Here is a 22,661-nt window from a genome sequence, read left to right on the forward strand (position 1 = left end):
GAGGAAGAGGAGTGGGAGGAAAGGGAGGAGGGTGGAGAGAGGAGTGGAGAAGGGAGGAGAGCAGGAGGAGGGTAATGGAGGACTTTGGAGGAGGGGAGGGGTGGGAGGAGGGAGAGGGAGGAGGAGAGAAGATAAATGGGGAGGAGTGGGAGGGAGGAGGAGAGAAAGGGAAGGGGAAGAGAGGAGGAGGAGTGGGGAGAATGGAGAGGAAGGGGAGAGGAGGGAGAAGGGGTGGGAAGAGGAGAGAGGGAGCGGAAGAGGAGGAATGGGGAGGAGGGGGAGAGAGGAGAGAGGAGGTAGAAGGGGAGAGAGGAGGAGGGAGAGGGGAAGAGAGGATGAGGAGTGGGGAGGAGGGAGAAAGGGAGGGAGAGGGAGGGGAAGAGAGGAGGAGGAATGGGGAGGAGGGAGAAGGAGGAGAGGAGGGTGAAGGGAGGAGGGAAGGGGGAGGGGAGGAGTAGGGAGGAGGGCGGAGCGAGAGGGTTGAGGGAGGAGGACGGGGCGGGGCCGGGCGCGGGGGGCGGGCAGAGGCGGGGCGTGGTGGCCTGGGCTGTGCTCGTCGCCGCGCTCGTGGACCGGGGCCGGGCGGACTTGGGGACCGGCGGAGGACGCCGGGCGCGCCCGGCCCGAGGCTGGGGGAGCGGGGCGCGGGCGCGCAGGGTTAGGCGCGGGGCGGCGTGGCGGGCGCGCCGAGGACCCCACGCCGGGCCGGGCCGGACCGGACCGAGGTAAGCGGTGGCTGCGGGACGCGGGGAGACGCCGGCGGGGACCTGTCGGAGCCTTTGTCTGCGGCGCGCGCGGCCCCCCTGCCCCCTCCCGCCCGCCCGGGCGCTGCCCCCTCTCCCCAGCCCGCCCCTGTCCCGGGAACCCGAGGCCACCCCGGCCGCGTCCTGAGCGGCCCAGCCCCCCGCGTCCGGCGACAAGCGCGGACCCGGCCCCCTGGGCCCCGGCCATGGAGGGGGTCGGCGCCACCGCCTGCCTCCCCGAGCATCGCGCGGGGGTCCTCCCGCACGAAGTTCCTCCCCGGACCCCCCCGCGCCACCCCATCGCTCCGCTGCCCCCGCCGGCCTCTTCCTTGTTCTCTGAAAAGCGGCTGGGAGAGGCGGGGCCTGGGCTCGGGGGTCACCTCGGGGCGGCCCAGGGGGTCTGTCCTTTGCCTGGGGGCGCAGGTCCGCGAGCCAACTTTGCGGCTGATGAGGCCGGGCAGGCGGCAGAAAGGCGCGGCGACCTGGGCCGGGGAGGGCGGTGGGCCCGGGGGCCAGCCTGTGGCCCCTGCATGCATCGTTCCGGGGGGGGGCTGCAGGAAGCGGGTGGCCGGAGGGGCTTGAAACCCACCCCCACAGGAGTTGGAGCAGCTTAGACCGCTGGGCTGCGGAAAGGGCAGCAGAGAGAGACATCGTTAGCCCCGGTTAACGGGGACCAGGGGTGCACCAGGCATCAACTAACCAGGGCTGGTGACTGAGCCAGGAGTGCGAGCCCAGGCCGGCTTTCCAAGTGGAATTCGGTTCCCCTGGTCCTTCCTGGCTGGCTGGAGGAGCGTGGCCCCAGAGTGAGGCCAGACTGGCTTTGGGGTCCCGACGCCCAGGGCTTCCAGCTGCCCTGGGCCACTGTGCACTTCAGGCCCCGTGGAAATGGGAGGAGCCGGAGGGGGTCACTGGGCCAGGCTCCAGTCTGAGCTGCACGACCTCCCCCACCCCTGACTTGGCCTCTCTGTGCCTCAGTCGCCCTCCCTGCAAAGTGGTGAGGGGCCTTGGCCAGAAGCAGTGGCTCACTCCTGTAATCTCGGTTCTGGGAGGCCTGGGGCTGAGGGATCACCTGAGGCCAGGAGTTCAAGACCAGCTTGGGCAACAGAGCAAGACCCCCACCTCTACAAAAATAGAAATTAAAAAAATAAATGGGGGAGAGGGGTGGGAGCCCTGCCTTGCCCATAGCAGTGTTAAGTGGCAACTTGTGAAACTGTTGAATGCCTACTGTGTGCAGCTGAGCCTACCTCACCAGCCACCCACCCAGTCCCTGTTTGTGACATACTCTCACCCTCTTCTTCCTCTACTGAGTTGTGAGGTGGGGAAACTGAGGCCCGAGGGGTGGCCTCAAGACCAAAGAAATGACCTGTGTCTTCTCAACGGCCCCCTGGGGCAGCCATCGAGGGGTCATGGCAGCTCAGAGTGGAGGAGCAGGACCAAGCCCTGTAAACACTGGGGGTTGTTAAGCCAATGTGCATGTCATTAAATTTTAATTAAGGGGAGACAGGGCAGGAGGCCCTGGGCTGCCTTCCCCCTGGGGGGCGGTAGGCTTGGATGTGGGGGACCAGGAAGGACAGAGTTGGAGGCCTGTGGCCCAGGAGAGGTGGGGGCGAGCGGCTGCAGCAGGCTCCCCACCCCCTCCACCATGGGGACAGTGGCTGGCCAAGCTGGGCAGTGTGGGTGGCAGCTGCCCACTTTGCCGACTGAGCCAGAGGGGACAGCAGCTGCCTCCTGGCTGGATGCCGAGCACATCCACCTTCCTGGGTGGCGTGGCCTCCGGGCAAGGCGGAAACCTCGGCTTTCTGGCCAGGAGTGTTTGGGGCACCGCACGTCCAGGGGAGCATCTCGGGGGCCCTTGCTGAACACAGACCAGGCCTTTCTGGGTTCAGATGTCCTCCTGGGCTGGGCTGGCATCCTGAGCAGGTGGCAGGAGGAGCATTTGATTGTTACAGACTGTCACCCTGACACCATCCCCTTCCCTGGCCCTGCAGGCTGAAGAAGAGCCTCGGGGTCTCTAAGACTTTGCTGACTCTCTGGCGCCTCCCAACGACCCTGGAGCTCAGGCCCATGTGTCCACTTCACAGGGGAGACAGGTGTGCAGAGCCCGCCCAGGGCCACCCTTGTTCAAGCCCAGCCCAGCTCTGCTCTAAGCCTTGCTCGGCCCCCACCCCCACCCCACCCCAACCCCCAAGCTCCAGATGTGGCAGGAGGGCCAGGGCTGACGGGCAGTCAGGAAAGCCTTGAGCCGAGAAAGGGAGATACGCCGGGCTTCTCAGCCCCCAGAAGTCCAGGACCACCTCTCCCCTGGTAGTGGGTACCAATTACCTGGGTTGGCCCCCAGCTGTCAGAGGCTGAATCTCCCCAGCCCCCAAGACCTGGAAATGGGAAGGCCCTGGCTTCAAAGCCCCAGTGAGGCCCCAGGCCCCCTTTCAGGCCCCAGTTAAAACTCTGTAGTGAGCTAGAAGAGGGGGACGTGGGGTCACAGGGAAGAGCTTGGTAACTGATCATCGAAACCTGCCTAGAGGCTGGGAAGGGGGTAAACTGAGGCAGGGGAGCTGGAGGAAATGAGACCCAGGAGATGGGACAAGAGCAGGCAGAGGTGACATGGGTCAGCCCCAGAGAAAATCTGGATGGGCTGAGCGCAGTGGCTCATGCCTATAATCCCAGCACTTTGGGAGGCCAAGGTGGGAGGATCACTTGAGCCTAGGAGTTCAAGACTGCTATGGGCAACACAGTGAGAGCCCATCTCTACAAAAAAGAAAAAAATGAGCTGGGCCTGGTGGCACACACCTGTTCCAGCTACTTAAGAGGCTGAGATGGGAGGATCACTTCAGCCTGAGAGGCAGAGGTTGCAGTGAGTTGTGATCATGCCACTGCACTCCAGCCTTGGCAACAAAGCGAGACTGTCTAAAAAAAAAAAAAAAAAAAAAAAAAAAAAATCAAGGTTCCTCTGGGCCTGTGGGACCTCGTGGGGTGGCTTCTTCCAGCCTTTTCCACGGCTCTTCCACATACTGAGGAAACTGAGGCACTACATTCAGCGCTCAGTGCTGTGCTGTCCTCTCTGTTAGCCTCAAACTCCCTACAGCGAGCACAGATCCTTTCTGCATTCGGATAAATGAATACACATTATTAGAAAAAGAAATCATTGTCTGGACGTGGTGGTTCAGGCCTGTAATCCCAGCACTTTGGGAAGCCGAGGCAGGCAGATCACAAGGTCAAGAGGTTGAGACCATCCTGGCCAACATGGTGAAACCCCATCTCTACTAAAAATACAAAAATTAGCCAGGTGTGGTGGTGCGCACCTGTAGTCTCAGCTACTCGGGAGGCTGAGGCAGGAGAATCGCTGGAACCTGGGAGACGGAGTTTGCAGTGAGCCAAGATTGTGCCACTGCACTCCAGCCTGGCAGCAGAGCAAGACTCCATCTCAAAAAAAAAAAAAAAAGAAGAAAAGAAAAATCATTTTAGGGGAAAAAGCTAGCCTGCCCCAAGCACACACAGGGCTGCCCACACAGTGCAAGCGTCTCCATCACAGATGACATAGCGCCTTCCTTTCCTTCTGAAGGTCAGGGCTGGCAGATCCAAATTGAAGCAAGAAGCACTGAGGCAAGACCACAGGAAGAACTTCCCGCCATGAAGGTGGTTGGCCCCAGGACCAAGGGCCATGGTGGCTCAGAGTGCCACACAGACCTGGGTTGGGGTCTGGGTTCCCCCACTTTCTGCCTGTGAGACCAAGGGGATTCTCACTTTCCTCAGCTGAAAAATGAGTGATAAAGGCAGCTTCCTCCCAGAGGACATTGCAGCGCGGTGCAGGCACGCATGAGGCTCACTCATGTCACCTCTTATTTCCAACTGCTCCCCAAGTACTGGCATCGCACCACCAAAATATTCCTCCATTCCATCTATTTCTCACCGTGCCCGCTGCCACCATGCAGGCCACCTTGGTTGCTCCCCGGGGCAGCAGTCTCAGCCATTCTCCTCCCCTCTGACCCCTTCTCCCTAGATAGCAGTGAGGATGAGCATCTTGAGACATACCAGGTGAGTGCTGGGCGCAGTGGCTCAGTGGCTCACGCCTGTAACCCCCCGCACTTTGGGAGGCCAAGGTAGGAGTTGGAGTTGGAGACCAGCCTGGGCAATGTAGTGAGACCCCAACTCTACAAAAGAAATTTTTTTTAAATTAGCCAGGCATGATGGTTCAAACCTGTGGTCCCAGCTACTTGGGAGGCTGAATCAGGAGGATCCCTTGAGCCCAGGAGGTCGAGGCTGAAATGAGTGATGGTTGTACCACCGTACTCCAGCCTGTCTTAACACGGGCTTTTGTGCTCACTGGGTGGGTGAAGGGACCCATGGCTCATGCGCTGACCCATAAAGCTTTTTTTTTTTTTTTTTTTTTGAGATGGAGTCTTGCTCTGTCGCCTGGCTGGAGTGCAGTGGCGCAATCTCGGCTCACTGCAAGCTCTGCCTCCCGGGTTCACACCATTCCAACCTGGGTGACAGAATGAGACCCTGTCTAAAAAAAAAACAAAAAACGCCATGTGACATTGCTTATCTGCTTAAATTAATGTCCCCTGGATGGAAAGGACGGTCCCCCCAGGGGATACAGTCCCGGCTGCATGGCATCAATGTGGTGAAACTGAGGCTCAGAGAGGTTTAGGCCCTTGCCTAAGGTCACACAGCTGGGCTGAAAACCAGGTCTTTGAACCTCACATCCAGTCCTGTTCAGGCACTTTCCTGGCTCCTTTGCAGTGAGGCATAGCTTGCTTTGGCCAACGAGTGTGACCAAAGTGACGTGTCACTCCAGATAGAAGCTTTATGGGTCAATGCATGAGCCATGGATCCCTCACCCCAGAAGGGTGAGAAGACTTGGGGTGTCTTCTCACCCTTCTTCCCTCACCCACTCTCTCTGTTTTCTCCAAAGCACAGGCTGCCATGGGCTCTGTTGGGAGCCAGCGCCTTGAGGAGCCCAGTGTGGCAGGCACACCAGACCCGGGCATAGTGATGAGCTTCACCTTCGACAGTCACCAGCTGGAGGAGGCGGCAGAGGCGGCTCAGGGCCAGGGCCTTAGGGCCAGGGGCATCCCAGCTTTCACAGACTCCAGTAAGTAGGGGTGCGGGCAAGGTGCGGGTCCTGCCCCAAAGCAGGGTGGGCTGTGTGAAGCCTTAGGGGTATCGGGGAGCCATGGAGGACTGGAGGCAGTGCCTGTCAGTGTGGATTAGATCTGCTGTATAACAAACACGCCCACTGTCTCAGTGTCTCTGCCCTGATACTGCGTGTCCCTGCTAGGGGGCCCTGCCCACAGCCCCAGACAGAGGAGGCTCTGTCTTAACATGGGCTTTTGTGCTCACTGGGTGGGTGAAGGGACCCATGGCTCATACGCTGACCCATAAAGCTGCTTTTTTGTGTGTGCGAGATGGAGTCTCGCTCTGTCGCCCAGGCTGGAGTGCAGTGGTGCAATCTCAGCTCACTGCAAGCTCTGCTTCCCAGGTTCACACCATTCTCCTGCCTCAACCTCCTGAGTAGCTGGGACTACAGGCGCCCGCCACCGCACCCGGCTAATTTTTTGTACTTTTAGTAGAGACGGGGTTTCACCGTGTTAGCCAGGATAGTCTTGATCTCCTGACCTTGTGATCCGCCCGCCTCAGTCTCCCAAAGTGCTGGGATTATAAGCTTGAGCCACCGTGCCCGGCCGCTGACCCATAAAGCTTCTATCTGGAGTGACACATGTCACTTTGGTCACACTCGTTGGCCAAAGCAAGCTATGCCTCACTGCAAAGGAGCCAGGAAAGTGCCTGAACAGGAGTGGATGTGAGGTTCAAACACCTGGGTTTTCAGCCCAGCTGTGTGACCTTAGGCAAGGGCCTAAACCTCTCTGAGCCTCAGTTTTACTACATTGAGGAATTGGGCCAACTGACTTTGAGATCAGACTTGCAGAGTGGACAGCCCACAGGCTTGGAGTCTGACAGGCTCAGATTCAAGCCTGCCTCCCATCCTTTACCCACCAGGAGCCCCTGGTCAAGTCACTGTTCTTCTCTGACCCTCGGTCTCTTCCTCTGGAAAAGGGGGATGTGTCAATGTGGTTGCACCAGAATCAACAGAATCTCGCTTGGGCCTGTCCCTGGCACTCAGGAGGCACCCTGTAAGCTATAGTTCTTTTCTGGAGAGCTGTTGTTTATGCTAGTACTTTAGGCTCAGAAACCTGGGCTAAGGCCGGGCACAGTGGCTCACGCCTATAATCCCAGCACTTTGGGAGGCTGAGGCCGGAGGATCGCTTGAGCCCAGGAGTTTGAGGCCAGCCTGAACAACCTGGCAAAACCTCGTCTCTACAAAAAATACAAAAATTATCCGGGCATGGTGGCACATACCTGTAATCCCAGCTACTTCGGAGGCTGAGGCAGGAGAATCACTTGAGCCCAGGAGGCAGTGGTTGTAGTGAGCCAAGATCATGCCACTGCACTCCAGCCTGAGCGACAGCAAGACTCCGTCTGAAAAAAAAAAAAAGGAAAAGAAAAAAGAAATTGGCTGACTAAAGTGGGAGCTAGTTAAGCCAGGCAGGCAGTCGGGAAGGTCATGGACAGTCTGGAACCCACGGGCAGGAGCTTCTTGGAGTCTCTGAACTCCAGGAAGGCCTCAAGGTCTCACCCGATTAGGTCAGACCCCCCCAGGGCGATTTCCCTTTTGATGAACTTAAAGTTAATGGAGAAGGGACTTTAATTGCAAAACGCCTTCACAGCAGCACCAGGGCTAGGGTTTGAATTGGGAACTGTACTTCAGCCTGTCAGGGTGACCATAAACAGACCATCACGGTCCCCACCTTGCCAGTGTCTCCCATAGACATCTCCCGAAACCATGCCTTCTCTCCAGATAAAGGCAGTGACAAGGTCATACCGCCTCCGAGCATGATACGAAAACCCTGTACAACCCCAAACATGCTGACCCCTTCCCCAGAAGGACAGGCAAAGGGTGTTCACTCTTCTCCTTCCATATCCTATAGTTTTATGTTTTATTTTTTTGAAAACAGAGTCTCGTGCTCTTGCCCAGGCTGGAGTGCAGTGGTGCAACCTTGGTTCACTGCAGCCTCTACCTCCTGGGGTCAAACGATTCTCCTGCCTCAGCCTCCTGAGTAGCTGGGACTATAGGCGTGCACCACCATGCCCAGCTAATTTTTTTTTTTTTTTGAGACAGAGTCTCGCTCTGTTGCCCAGGTTGGAGTGCAGTGGCGCAATCTTGGCCCACTGCAAGCTCCACCTCCTGGGTTCACACCATTCTTCTGCCTCCGCCTCCCTAGTAGCTGGGACTACAGGCGGCTGCCACCACGCCTGGCTAATTTTTTTTTTTTTTAGTAGAGATGGGGTTTCACCGTGTTAGCCAGGATGGTCTCGATCTCCTGACCTCGTGATCCGCCCGCCTCGGCCTCCCAAAGTGCTGGGATTGCAGGCGTGAGCCACCGTGCCTGGCCATTTTTTGTATTTTAGTAGAGATGGAGTTTCACCATGTTGGCCAGGCTGGTCTCGAACTCCTGAATTCAGGTGATCTGCCCATTGGCCTCCCAAAGTGCTGGGATTACAGGCGTGAGCTGGTTTCCTGTCCATCAGGCTGGCAACTTCAGTGGCTGTGATGGCGTGGGTGTGGTGGCCGTAGCCACAGTATTTGGTGGCTTTTGATAATGGCCAGATGACAGAGATATCTGGAACAGAGGGGAGCAGGGGTCACTGTGATGGACAGTGGCCATGGTGATGGCAGCCGGGGTGGTGGACATTACCCTGTGCGGTGGCCGTAGCCATGCGTGGAGCGCGCCCCGTCTCATCTGGCGTCTCCGGCTTTAGCATTGGAGGAGCCAGTGCCCGATGACCGCTATCACGCCATCTACTTTGCGATGCTGCTGGCTGGCGTGGGCTTCCTGCTGCCGTACAACAGCTTCATCACGGACGTGGACTATCTGCATCACAAGTACCCAGGTAGGTCCCTCCACGGTCACGCCCAGCCACTCAGCATCTCATCATGGCCTGGAGCCTCCCAGAAACCCCCGGTGGGGAGGGTCCTACCCAGGGACCTGTTTTATTCACATCTCGGCTCCACTGTGAGCTGCTGAGTGACCTCAGGGCAGCCACTCACCCTCTCTGGGCAGCGAGCCCCTTCTGGGAGGTCGAACCCAGCAGGAGTCAGTGCAGAAGGTGGGGCCTCCCTGACCACCTGATGTCTCTGGCCCTCTGCAGGGACCTCCATCGTGTTTGACATGAGCCTCACCTACATCTTGGTGGCGCTGGCAGCCGTGCTCCTAAACAACGTCCTGGTGGAGAGACTGACCCTGCACACCAGGATCACCGCAGGTGCGCTGGGCCCTGCCACGTGACACCTGCCTGTCATGGCTCCCACCTGCCTGGCCAGTCACCCACTCGCCTAGTTTCCCTGAGTCTCACTCCCCTCGTCTGTAAAATGGGCACACTTCCTAGGGCTGCCCTGGGGTCTGGTGTAAGACACCGTGGTGGGGCCTCTGTACCCCACGTCATGTCCCTGGGCCCTGCCCAAGCTCTTCCCCACGCCCAGTGTGTTCTTCCTTTCCATTCCTCTGCATGGCAACATCCAGCTTCAAGGCCTGGCTCAAATGGTGCCTCCTACAGGAAGCCCTCCAGGTGCCCCTGTTAGACTTGTAAAGCATCCTTGGCCCTCCTTAAAGGGGAAGGGCAGGGAAAGCCTCAGACCAACTCTTTAGGAGGGGCGAGGAGGGGGGGGCCCCCACCCAGTTGGCTCCACCACTCCCCTCACTGGCCTCTCCCCCAACAGGCTACCTCTTAGCCTTGGGCCCTCTCCTTTTTATCAGCATCTGTGACGTGTGGCTGCAGCTCTTCTCTCGGGACCAGGCGTACGCCATCAACCTGGCCGCTGTGGGCACCGTGGCCTTCGGCTGCACAGGTAGGAACCGGGGCCCAAGGGGGAGGCCCTGAGTACCCACTTCCGACCCCATCCCACCCCAGCCTTGGTCTCCTGCTGGTGGCATGTGACATGACGGGAGCCGGGCTGGCTGGGTGCCAGGTGTGTGTCCACCTGCATGCCAGTGTGCACACCTGCACACTGGCTCACACCCACACGAGCCTGCGTATGCAGCGTATGTAGTGTATGTACAGCATGTAGCCACAGAGACTCTGAGGCAGTCCCTGGTTTCCCTGGTATAAACAGGGCTTCAAAGACTGTTCCGCCTTTGTCACCATGTCACTGATTATCTTGGGCAATGGCTTTCATCTGACTTTGTCACCCAGGCTAGAGTGCAGTGGCATGATCATAGCTCACTGCAGCCTCAACCTCCTGGACTCAAGCCATCCTCCCACCTCAGCCTCCTGAGTAGCTAGGACCACAGGCACATGCCACTAAGCCTGGCTGATTTTTAAAAATTGTTTGTAGAGACGGGGGTCTCTCTATGTTGCCCAGGCTAGTCTCGAACTCTTAGCCCCAAGCAATCCTCCCACCTCGGTCTTCCAAAGTGCTGGTATTACAGGCATGAGCCATCATGCCTGGCCTTTCAAACTTTTTTTGAAAACTACTTTTTATTTTGCAAAAATTTCAAACCTGCAGAAAGCTCACAAGAATGATACAGTGAAGTCCCATATGAGCACTCTCTCCCCCTCTCCTCCACCCCTCTCTCTCTGTGCTTAAATTTCTCCCTAAGTATCTATGAATATAAAATACATATTTTCCCTTGCACCATTTGGGAGTTAGTTGTAGATGTCATCACCTTTCTTGCCTAATTACTAATACTTCAGAGTGTATTTTCTACCATCTAAGGCATTTCTTTCCTTTTTTCTTTTTTTCTTTTTTTTTTTTGAGACAGTCTCGCTCTGTTTTCCAGGCTGGAGTGCAATGGCACCATCTCAACTCACTGCAACCTCCGCCTCCCGGGTTCAAGCGATTCTCCTGTCTCAGCCTCCCAAGTAACTGGGATTACAGGTGCCCGCCATCATGCCAGGCTAATTTTTGTATTTTTAGTAGAGACGGGGTTTCACCATGTTCCTCAGGCTGGTTACAAACTCCTGACCTCAGGTGATCCGCCTGCCTCAGCCTCCCAAAGTGCTGGGATTACAGGCGTGAGCCACCACGCCAGGCCCCGATAATGTTCTTTATAGCATTTTTTTTTTTTCTGACCCAACATCCTCTCTAGATTCACACCTTTCCTTTAATCCAGGACGGTCCTTCACCCACCCCTGTGTTTCATGGCAGTGACATTTTGCAAGGGTCCAGGCCAGGCTTTGTAGACTTTTTTTTCTTTTTTCTTTTTTTTTTTGAGATGGAGTCTTTCTCTGTCGCCCAGGCTGGAGTGCAGTGGCACTATCTTGGCTCACTGCAACCTCCGCCTCCCGGGTTCAAGGGATTCTCCTGCCTCAGCCTCCCGAGTAGCTGGGACTACAGGCGCCCGCCACCACACCTGGCTAATTTGTGTATTTTTAGTAGAGATGGGGTTTCACCATATTGGCCAGGCTGGTCTCGAACTCCTGACCTTGTGATCTGCCTGCCTCAGCCTCCCAAAGTGCTAGGATTACAGGCGTGAGCCACTGTGCCTAGCCAGCTTGGTAGACTTTCAAACTCTTTTTGACCATGACTTCCAGGAAGAAAGAAATACATTTTATATTATGGCCCTGTAAACACGTGTGTGTATTTATAAATGATATCAAGCCTTCGTGAACGAATACTCTCAATACTACTGTTCTGTTATGTTAACAAAAAAATGCTGTGACTAGATTTTATTTTTTTAGAGGCAGGGTCTCACTCTGTCACCCAGGCTGGAGTGCAGTGGTGGGATCGTGGTTCACTGCAGCCTCAACCTCCTGGGCTCAAGGGAGAGCCCAGGCCCCCACGTAGCTGGGATTACAGGCACAGGCACCACACCCAGCTAATTTTTAAAAAATTTTTGTCGCCATGCATGGTGGCTGATGCTTGTAATCCCAGCATTTTGGGAGGCTGAGGTGGACAGATCATGAGGTCAGGAGTTCGAGACCAGTCTGGCCAACATAGTGAAACCCCGTCTCCACTAAGAATACGAAAAATTAGCCGGGTGTGGTGTGTGCACCTGTAATCCCAGTTACTCGAGAGGCTGAGGCAGGAGAATCATGTGAACCCAGGAGGCAGAGGTTACAGTGAGCTGAGATCGCACCACTGCACTCCAGCCCAGAGGACAGTGCGAGGCTCTATCTGAAAAAAAAAAAAAAAAAAAAAAATCGTCAAGACAAGATCTCACTTTATAGCCCAGGATGGTCTTGAACTCCTAGACTCAAGCGATCCTCCCTTCTTAGCCTCCCAAAGCACTGGGATTACAGGCGTGAGCCACCATGCCCAGCCTTGACCAGAAGATTTTAGTTAGACAAAGACTGCCCCTGAGGCTACTTCCAGGCCTGGATTTGCTAGACTCCAAAGTAGGGACCTGTGCACTTTTATTTTCCCTAGATCCTGATGGATTTCTGGCTGTATTAGTTAGGATGAGAGGGGTTATTGCTGTATAACAAATTAGCCCACAAATCTCAGTGGCTCCATAGAACAAGCCTGACTTCTCCCTTTTGCTGCCTGTCCTCTCTGGAGGGTGAAGGGTGTTATGCTCCACACAGTCTCTCAGGGCCTCAAGCAGACAGTCCTCTCCCCACTCCATAACACATGGCCTCTCCTGTCCCTGCCCATGGGAAAAAGAAAGATTGAAAGTCCATGCAGGCTTTTCACTGCCTTGCCCAGAAGTGACGTGTCATTTCTGCAGATGTTTCATCTGCCAGAGCTTGTCAATGACCCTGGCTGACCCCAAGGGTGCACTGGTTGGTGTTCCTACTGCTGCGTGTCAAATCTCTCTGCCATTAGTGGTGTTAACGGCTGTTTACGCACCCTTGTCCACCAACACAGTTCTCTCAAGCTAGTGCATTTCACCCAAGTTGACAGGTGATAATGGTGTCTCTGGGTTTTTCCTCTCTCTCTCTCTCTCTTAAGTGCAGCAATCCAGCTTCTACGGGTACACGGGGATGCTGCCCAAGCGGTACACGCAGGGGGTGATGACTGGGGAGAGTGAGTATCCGCAGACCCCCCGGGGAGGAGGTGCTGGGCTGCCCTGGGCTCTGGAAGCTTCTTCCTGGGGATTCCCCATGATGCGCCCTGGTCTGGGAGGGAGGCCCACAATCCCTGGGCAGACTGAGCTAGGGACTGTGATCACCATCTTTCCTGGCCTGGCTGGGGGTAGAAAAGGGGCACGCTCCCACATGGGAGGGACATGTGGGCCCACACATACGTGTGCTGTGTTTCTGGGGTGTGCGATCCTTTGTGATGGGGGAAGCTTGTGTCTGAGCATGTGGCTGGGTGTGCGTTTGGTAAGTCTGCGTGTGCACGTGTGTTAGGGGGTGGGGCCCGTCCATGGCTGTGATGTCATGGACATCACGCTATGACTACAGCACCACGCTCTCCTTGCAGCCATGGACACACAAGCCACCCCCTGGTCAGCACCCCATGTGGGTGTCTCACGGGCTTCTCAAACTCACGTCTCCTCCACCCACCCTGCCACTCACACCTGCCCTTTCTCAGCAAATGGCCCCCCCTTGCTCATGCCTGAACCTTACATGACATCCGGCCCTTCTCCAAGTCCTAGGTCTGTCCCCTGGCCTCTAGGCCCTGCAGAGGGGCAGCACTGGCCCCGGGCACCGGCACTGTGTGCGTGGAAGCCCCTTCCTCTCAGGGTTGCCAATCTTCCTTCTGTGCCTGGACTGGCCCTGGGTCAGTGCTGCCCAGGCAGGAAGTGGAAGCCCAGGTCAAGACCCACCTGGGCCTGGCTCATTTCTCCCCTTGGGGGCGTTCTGCAACCCTCTGCCTGGTGCTGAGGTGGACCAGACGCCCCGGAGCTTCCAGACTCCCATCTAGGAGGTCCTGGTTCCTGTTGTTGGCCGGTAGATTTTGTGGTGTGGCTGAGCGAGAGTGGGTGCAGAATTGTGCCGGCACACTGATGTCGCGTGGTTTATGGAGCCAGAGCCCTGCCCACCCGCACGGGGTGGCCCACCATGGCCCTGACCCACCGTGCCTCATACTGGGCAGTGGCCCACGGCTGCACTAAGAAAAAACCCACAGCCTGCCCACCCCAAGGCCCTCCTTCCCGGCCTCGTGACCCTAATCGCGGCTTCCAGCGCCTCAAACCTGAGCACTGAGTTCACAGCAGCCCCCGGCCAGAAACACCCGTCCCCAGGCTGCACTCCTGGCCCTGTCCTGCAGACCTCCACGTCAAAGGTCCCCAATGGGACAGGGGTCCTCTAACTGCCTCCCACCTCTGTGCGCCCTCTGTTCCATTCCTTTCTGCCCCCTGCCTGAATCACGCACAATCTTGTTGCATCCATCCTCTTCCCACCCTGCGCCCGTGTATCATCGTGGCCTTACTGCGTCCTCAGAGCAGGAGGGTGCAGCGACGCAGCAGGCACTGGGTAGATGCCCCATGGTAGGGGTGCGTGAGCGGCGTCGGGGTGGGGCTGCTGCGAGGGGTAGCTTCTGTGGGCAGCTCCTCTTGTGGCTGGGGCAGAGCTGGGGGCACCCGGAGTTGGGGTGGAAGAGACGGGACTCAGGACTTAGAGGGAGCGGAAGGGGGCGGGGCTGGGAAGGGAGGTGGGGCGGGGAGCTGGGGGAGCGGGTGGGACGGGGCTGCGTGGGGCCAAGCTGAGTGCGCGGGGGCGGGAGATGGAGCTGGGCGGGGCTGAGTGGGGGAGGAGCTGAGTGGGGGCGTGGGATGGAGCTGGGCGTGGCTGAGTGGGGGTGCGGGATGCAGCTGGGCCACTCATTGTAGGAATTGCTGGAAGGGGCTGGTGGAGCAGGTCTGGTTGCGGGAGCGGGGTGGTGGCAGTGGGCGGGGCCGGCGGTGATGGGAGGGGCCCGTGGGTGGGGCTGGGGCCCGTGGGTGGGGCTGGGGCCCGTGGGTGGGGCTGGGGCCCGTGGGTGGGGCTGGGGCGGGGCGGTGCAGGGAGCTGGGCGGATCAGGCCCCGGCCCACTGTGCACGCCCCCCAGGCACGGCGGGCGTGATGATCTCTCTGAGCCGCATCCTCACGAAGCTGCTGCTGCCCGACGAGCGCGCCAGCACGCTCATCTTCTTCCTGGTGTCGGTGGCGCTGGAGCTGCTGTGCTTCCTGCTGCACCTGTTAGTGCGGCGCAGCCGCTTCGTGCTCTTCTATACCACACGGCCGCGTGACAGCCGCCGGGGCAGGCCAGGCCTGGGCAGAGGCTCTGGTTACCGCGTGCACCACGACGTCGTCACCGGGGACGTCCACTTCGTAAGTGTGCACCGCCCACCTCCGTTCTCTCCTCTGTCCCCACCGCAAGGTTGGGAACTACCCGGGGCCCGGTCCCTCCCCTGCATCCCAGGCTGCGGCCTCCTGCTGTGGTGGAGACTCCTTCCCGCCAGCCTCCTTTATTCTGTGGACTCACGTGTGGGTTCTTAGTGGCACCCCACGTCTCGTGGCCTAAGGCCCCACTCCACCTGCATCTGTGGTCCGGGGATCTGCCCAGCTGCTGTGTCCCACGGCGTGGGGCGTGCATGGCCCCTGTCCGCAGTGACACCCCACATGATGTACACTAGAGTTTCCATCCCTGGGACAGCCCGCGTTCGTTCTGAGGGTCTCAGCCCTCCTGGCTGCGCCAACCCACGCTGGAGATTCCTCCTGGAGGTTCAGCCTGACAGCAAACTCTCTAGGAAGCTCACACCCTTCCTCCCTAGAGACGGGACACCAGGAGGGAAATTAGGGCTCAGGGATAACCCTGATTTCTCTGAGGGGATGTGGCGGGGCCCCCAGAATTTCCCACAGAAGTCACCAGTCGGGAAAGGAAATGGTCTCCCAGGTGGGGATAGACAGGCGGAGAGAGAGGACCAGGGGCTTGGTTCTGTGGCCCCTGAGTCTGCTGAGCTTCCCTGTCACAGCACAGAGGCACTGCCCCATGGGGTCCCCAGCACAGACAGCCCCTGCCAGGAGGTGCCCTATCCTACCATCCCTGGGCAGGCAGCCGTCCTTGGGGGGCTGGGGTGCCCTCTGGTGGCAGCAGCGCTGCACAGCCCCCCAGGCTTAGGGCCGGCAGCTGTACAGGCCTGGGGACACCTGCAGGGTGAGGTCAGGAGTGCCAGGCTATGCAGAGGCGGGGCGAGGGAGCCATTGGTCCTCGTTCCTGAGGGTCCGGAACCAGAAAGGTCATGCAGGTCTTGATCCAGTGAGTCACCTGGGCCCTTGGCTGGGGAGGCTGAAGTGAGCCAGAAACACCATCCCCAGGGGAGCCCCCAGACCCGGAGAGGGGCCCAGGATGGAAGGGGACAAGCCAGGGCAGGGGTGTGTCCCTCTCATGGTCAGGGAGTTTCCCCGAGGGGCTTTTGGGCTAAGACCTGACCCACAGGGAGGGTGCTGGGGCAGAGGGAAAAGCGTGTGCGGTGGCTCAGAGTCTGGGAGGAGCTCCTTTGGGTTTGGAGGAGGGGAGAAGCAAAGGGGTCATGGGGGACTAGATGCTCTGGTTGGTTTGGTAAGAAGCTGGTAGAGGGTTCATGGGAGTGATGAGATGGAATTTGCTGCATCAGAAGTGTGAGACAGCCAGGCGCAGTGGCTCACACCTGCAATCCCAGCTATATAGGAGGCCAAGGTGGGAGGATCACTTGAGCCCAAGAGTTTGAGATCAGCCTGGGCAACACAGCAAGGCCCTGTGTTTACAAAAAAGAAAACGGCAAAAAAATTGGCCTGAGTGATGGCGTGTGGCTGTAGTCCCTGTTACTTGGGAGGCTGAGGTGGGAGGATTACCTGAGCCCGGGAAGTTGAGGTTGCAGTGAGCTGTGACTGCACCACTGCACTCCAGCCTGGGCAACAGAGCAAGACTCTCTCTCCCAAACAAAAAAGAAATGTGAAGTGAGAGACCTTGATACAGTGGGGGAGGGGTATCTGCACACAGTAGGCACCACCTGAATGTCAGCACCAGCCCCAGTGCGGCTCCTCTTCTGATTGGGCCTGGATTCCTGGCCTGTGTCTCCTGTCCTCCCCTCCACTCAAACCCCATCCCACTCCGTCCTCCCTCCAGGAGCACCCCGCCCCGGCCCTGGCCCCAGCCCCCAACGGGTCCCCAAAGGACAGCCCAGCTCACGAGGTGACCGGCAGCGGTGGGGCCTACATGCGCTTTGACGTGCCGCGGCCAAGGGTCCAGCGCAGCTGGCCTACCTTCAGAGGTGAGTGTGGGGGGGTCCCTCTGCAGCCTTGGTGCTGGCACCCAGGAAGGGGGTGGGGGAGGCAGGCAGCGGGAGGCAGGCGGGTCAGGGCGCTGCATCTGACCCCCACCCGCCACCCCCCAGCCCTGTTACTGCACCGCTACGTGGTGGCACGGGTGATCTGGGCCGACATGCTTTCCATCGCCGTGACCTACTTCATCACGCTGTGCCTGTTCCCCGGCCTCGAGTCTGAGATCCGCCACTGCATCCTGGGCGAGTGGCTGCCCATCCTCATCATGGCTGTGTTCAACCTGTCAGACTTCGTGGGCAAGGTGGGCTGCCTGCCCTGCCCGGTGTCGGGGGACGCCATGGGGTGGGGGTGACGGGGAGGCCCTGGTCCATCCGGGAAGGGTTCTGAGTGAAGGATGCACGTGGCTCCCAGGTAGAAAAGGCAAGAGCCGTGCAGTGGCACCATCCCGGACAGTGTCCTCTGGAGGGCGGCCCCAGCCTGATCCCATTGGGGCGCTCCAGAGTGTCAGCTGCATCTCGGAGGACAGGCGTGGCCCTCACCCTCTTGCCTCATGGTCACAGGTCCCCCGAGGATGAGCACAGGAGGATGCCCCAGAGGGGACCCAGAGAGGGCAGGGACACTCAGAAATGGCTCAAAGAAATGGCCAGGTGCAGTGGCTTATGCCTGTAATCCCAGCACTTTGGGAGGCCAGAGATGGGTAGATCACTTGAGGCCAGGAGTTTGAGACCAGCCTTGCCAACGTGGTGAAACCCCGTGTCTACTGAAAATACAAAAATTAAATGGACATGGTGGAGCGTGTCTGTAATCCCAGCTACTCCGGAAGCTGAGGCAGAAGAATTGCTTGAAGCCAGGAGGTGGAGGGTGCAGTGAGCCGAGATTGTGCCACTGCACTCCAGCCTGGGTGACAGCACGAGACTCTGTCTCAAAAAACAAGCAAACAAAAAAATCACTTAGCCAGCCGTGGTGGCGCGTGCCTATGGTCCCAGCTACTGGGGATGCTGAGGTGGGAGGATGGCTTGAGCCCAGGAGTTTGAGGCTGCAGTGAGCCACAATCGTGCCACTGCGCTCCAGCTTGGGGGATAGACCAATACCCTGACTCTAAGGGAAAAAAAGGTAAGTGGAATTTGGGGGGTTTTAGAGGGGCGATCCAGAGAAGGGCAGGGGTGCAGCCTGAGCTGGACAGGCCCAGGAGTGTTTAGGGATGGGGCTGCGGCTGGAGGCTGTCGGGGGTGTGAGGGGAGTGGGGCTGTGGCCAGGACAGGGCGCCCACATGTCTGGCTCTCTGCAGATCCTGGCAGCCCTGCCCGTGGACTGGAGGGGCACCCACCTGCTGGCCTGCTCCTGCCTGCGTGTGGTCTTCATCCCCCTCTTCATCCTGTGCGTCTACCCCAGCGGCATGCCCGCCCTCCGCCACCCCGCCTGGCCCTGCGTCTTCTCGCTGCTCATGGGCATCAGCAACGGCTACTTCGGCAGCGTGCCCATGATCCTGGCGGCAGGCAAAGTGAGCCCCAAGCAGCGGGAGCTGGCAGGTGAGGCCCGCGGGGCGTGGGGGCATCCTCCCAGCAGTGCAACGTCCCCCTCGCGAGGAAACCCAGGCCAGACCGCAAGAAGGTGCATTTGGGTTCTGGGGTTTCAGAACAGTCAATATCTGGGAGGCTGTAGGTGTGAGGACATTCTCAGCCACTTCATTCACTCATTTGTTCGTTCGTTCATCCCACAACTACTTGGTGAGCCCCTCCTGTGGACCAAGTGCTTTTCAAGGCACTGGGGACACGGTGGCGACAAAACGGCACTCCCCGTGCTGTGAGACCGTCCAGATGTGGAGGCAGCCCAAGCCGGGCACAGTGGCTCGTACCTGCAATCCCAGCACTTTGGAAGGGCAAGGCGGGCAGATCACTTGAGCCCAGGAGTTAAAGACCAGCCTGGGCAACACAGTGAGAGCCTCTTCTGTCTACAGAAATGTTTAAAAAATTAGCTGGGTATGGTAGCGTGTGCCTATGGTCCCAGCCATAGGCTGGGAGGCTGAGATGGGAGGATCACTTGAGCCCAGGAGTTTGAGATTGCAGCTGTGATCACACCACTGCACTCCAGCCTGGGTGACAGAGCAAGATCCTGTCTGGAAAAAAAAAAAAAAAAAGATCCCAGATTGGTGTGACTGGCTGAATGGCAGTAAGTCCTATGGGGAAAAATAAAGCAGAGAAACAGGAGTGATAGGATGGGCGAGTCAGACTCAGGAGCCAGCAGTGTAAATGGAACAATCTGGGAAGACCTCACTGAGGAGGTGACTTTTGAGCAAAGACCTGGAAGAGGTAGCAAGGGAGACAGCCATGCGAGGATGCAAGGGAAAGGCATCCAGGAAGAGAGAACAGCATGTGCAAAGGTCCTGTGGCACTGAGGCCAGGGGATGGAGCAGAAGAGGAATGGGGTCTGATGGTTAATAAAACATCCCTCCAGCTGCCGTGGGCATGGAGGTGAGTGAGGAGCCACTTCACCAGTCCAGGCCCTTGAGAACGGGGCTCAGACCTGGAGGAGGTTGACGTGGCACTGGGAGGTGCTGGATTCCAGGTCTTGTTTGGACGGCAGCCTACAGGACCGGCTGATGGGTTGAGTGGTAGGGTGTGAGAGATGGAAGGGGGCTCCAGGTTTGGAGTCCACTGCTCAAGGCAAGAAGGCTGGCACTGGCACAGACTGAGATGGGAAGGGGCCTTGCGAGGAGGGGTTGGGGTTGGGTTTGGGACTTGGTACATTCGAGGTGCCCATCAGACATCCCAAATTGTCCCTGATAGGGAGGAAGCTGGAGGTTGGAGACTGGAGATTATTTATTTACTTTTTTTAGATGGAGTCTTGCTCTGTTCCCCAGGCTGGAGTGCAGTGGCACGATCTCAGCTCACTGCAACCTCTGCCTCGCACGTTCAAGCAATTCTTGTGCCTCAGCCTCCTGAGTAGCTGGGATTATGGATGTCCACCACCATACCTGGCTAATTTTTGTATTTTTAGTAGAGGTGAGATTTCACCATGTTGGCCAGGCTGATCTTGAACTCCTAACCTCAGGTGATCGGCCTGCCTCAGCCTCCCAAAGTGCTGGGATTACAGGTGTGAGCCACCGTACCTGGCTGAGACTGGAGATTAAAATGGGGAGGGTTGGGGCCAGGCGCACTGGCTCAGGACTGTAATCCCGGTGTTTTGGGAGGCCAAGGTAGGAGTATCGCTTGGGACCAGCCTGGGCAGTATAGCGAGACCGAGTCTCTAAGGAAAACTTTTTTACGTTAGCCAGGCGTGGTGGTGCGTGCCTGTGGTCCCAGGTACGTGGGAGGCTGAGGTGGGAGGATCACTTGAGCCCAGGAGGTCAAGGCTGCAGGAAGCTACGGTTGTACCACTGCACTCCAGTCTGGGCAACAGAGCAAGACCTTGTCTTTAAATTTAAAAAATGGGGGGTTGGGAGACTCAGAGAAGCAGGCAAGGCCTGGAGTGCATAGCAGATGGCCTCGGGGAGAAGGAACGAGGAAGGACAGGATCCGGAGAGGGTGCTCCCAGGAGGAGCGATGGGGCAGCGGGTCCTGGAGGGGCGGCACAGTTCATGCGGGTGTCACCACACCTCACACCCGGGCAGCCGTGGCCACCAGGTGGCCGCCCTGGCCCTGCTCCCCTCAGGCCGGTGTTGTCCACAGGGAACACCATGACCGTGTCCTACATGTCAGGGCTGACACTGGGGTCCGCCGTGGCCTACTGCACCTACAGCCTCACCCGCGACGCCCACGGCAGCTGCCTGCACGCCTCCACCGCCAATGGCTCCATCCTCGCAGGCCTCTGAGCCAGCCCCGCCTACCGCCTGCCAGGGATGCCAAGGGTCTGACCAGGGGCCCCGAGGCCTGAGGGCCCCTCCCCCGTCCCCACCTCAGTGCCTGCGGGGCCCTGAGCCTCCCCCTGTGCCAGCAGCGCCACCCCCTCAGGGTCCAGCCATCCCCTACCCTGGACTGAAGTTCTGCAAAGTCCTTCGAGGACCGGAACATGTTTCTGCGACCCGGGGCTCTGGCCAGCACTGTGTTCTGTGTTTGGTCTCATACCTGCCTCTACCTTCCATCTGTGTCCAGCGGCCCCAGCTCCAGCCCAGCCAGCACTCTGCGGGGTCACACGCACTGTGTCCCCACCCAGGAGAGCAGACACCCACCAGAGTGTGCGCGCCCAGTGACTGCACCCCGGCCTTCATCACCCGCCGGCACTGATCGGGGCACCACCTGGCCCAGCCTCCACCAGGGACCCCTCCTCATGAACCCTGGAGCCATGAGAGGAGAGGGGCAGCCCCCCACCTTGTCACCCTCAGGCTTGCCCCTTCTGTCCTCATTCTTAGAGACTGCTTCTCCCAAACAAAACACGTTAGCCATGAAGGAGTCGGAGCCCGGGGTCCGAATGGACCCGCCTGCGGTCTGTGTCTGCCTCTGGGGAACCACAGCGGTGATGCCAGCTGGGCACGTCAGGACCTCCCCACACACCCACGTGATGCCACAGGTCAGGGGGCTGTGCCTGACTAGGGAGCCCTCCCATTGCCTTCCTGGCCCGTGATAGAAGAGGGGAGGTAAGTCGGGGGGGCTACGAAGCCAGGCCCCCACACCCTGGCTGAAGTCAGCTTGATATAGGTCTTGACCCTCATCCAGCAAGGGACCCGACAGACCCAAGGGTCCCCGGAACGTAGGGAGGGGCTGGGGGTCCCTCCAGCCTGGGCCTCCCAGAACAGGCCCGTGTGGGTGGCACCCTGAGGTCAGGGGATTCTAGGGGTGTCCTTCCAGAGACAGCGTTTCCAGGGGGAGGACCGCCCACCCTTCCAGACCCCCAGCCCCGGCTGTGACTGCCCTGTTTCACCCCTGCTGTGTCCCGTCACCCGTCTGTCCACTAACTGTACCGCACTGGCCATTAAAAGATGAAGGCAGACCGCTGCACCGCCGCCTGCAAGCAGAGTTTGTGCGTGGACGGGGGCTGGGACTGCCATCTCAGGATCCTGGTGGAACTCAGGCCGCCCCGCGTAAGCCGGTCCTCAGTCTTCCCACCTGTGAGGTGGGCCGGGTGGATCAGGGAGCAGAAGGGTGTCCTCACACCGGGTAGGCTTGGTTTGTGGGCAGGGCTGGGTAGTGGGGTGAGAGCTGGGAGCAGTTGGGGTTTGTCGCTCACCTTGATGACCCCCCCAGTCTTCGTGAGGATCAGGGAGGATGGCTGCATGCAGCCCATTGGAAGGGGAAACGAAGCGGGCGCAGCTTGGCCCCTGCCCCTCGGGGATTGCATGGCGTCCTAGGAGTCAGAGCCTCCTGGCCTCGAGCCTCAGCCCTTTTGCTGATTTGTGCAATTTGGACAAAATCCTGCACTGTTCTGTGCCTCATATTTTCTTTTCTTTTTTTTTTTTTTTTTTTTTTTTTTTTTTTTGAGACTGAGTCTTGCTCTGTTGCCCAGACTGGAGTGCAGTGGCACGATCTTGGCTCACTGCAACCTCCGCCTCCCAGGTTCAAGCAATTCTCCTGCCTCAGCCTCTCAAGTAGCTGGGATTACAGGTACGCACCACCACACCTGGCTAATTTTTCTTGTAGAGACTGGGTTTCACCATGTTGGCCATGCTGGTCTCGAACTCCTGACCTCAAGTGATCCACCTGCCTCATCCTCCCAAAGTGTTGGGATTACAGGCATGAGCCACTGCACCTGGCGTGTGCCTCATTTTCGTTTTTTCTTTCTTTACGAGCCAGGCT

The 22,661-nt window shown here is 58.5% G+C and overlaps 1 protein-coding gene across 4 annotated transcripts; it reads left to right on the top strand.

Moving 5' to 3' along the window:
• The first annotated feature begins 694 nt into the window (after nucleotides 1–694).
• On the top strand, nucleotides 695–21,871 carry SLC29A4 (solute carrier family 29 member 4). Of its 4 annotated transcripts, none has more exons than XM_030796879.1 (11): nucleotides 695–725; nucleotides 5,656–5,835; nucleotides 8,562–8,693; nucleotides 8,952–9,065; nucleotides 9,520–9,648; nucleotides 12,694–12,768; nucleotides 14,738–15,000; nucleotides 16,778–16,922; nucleotides 17,046–17,233; nucleotides 18,221–18,461; nucleotides 20,601–21,871. In XM_030796879.1, the coding sequence occupies exons 2-11, from the start codon at nucleotides 5,667–5,669 to the stop codon at nucleotides 20,741–20,743; spliced, it is 1,599 nt and encodes a 532-aa protein (XP_030652739.1). In that variant the 5' UTR covers nucleotides 695–725; nucleotides 5,656–5,666; the 3' UTR covers nucleotides 20,744–21,871. The 4 variants fall into 4 exon arrangements, with proteins under 4 accessions (XP_030652739.1, XP_030652742.1, XP_030652741.1 ...); XM_030796882.1 differs by having other exon boundaries at nucleotides 21,024–21,871; XM_030796881.1 differs by having other exon boundaries at nucleotides 9,557–9,648; nucleotides 12,699–12,768.
• The last annotated feature ends 790 nt before the right edge of the window (nucleotides 21,872–22,661 follow it).

The sequence above is a fragment of the Nomascus leucogenys genome, chromosome 17, assembly GCF_006542625.1.
Source record: "Nomascus leucogenys isolate Asia chromosome 17, Asia_NLE_v1, whole genome shotgun sequence".
NCBI lineage: Eukaryota > Metazoa > Chordata > Mammalia > Primates > Hylobatidae > Nomascus > Nomascus leucogenys.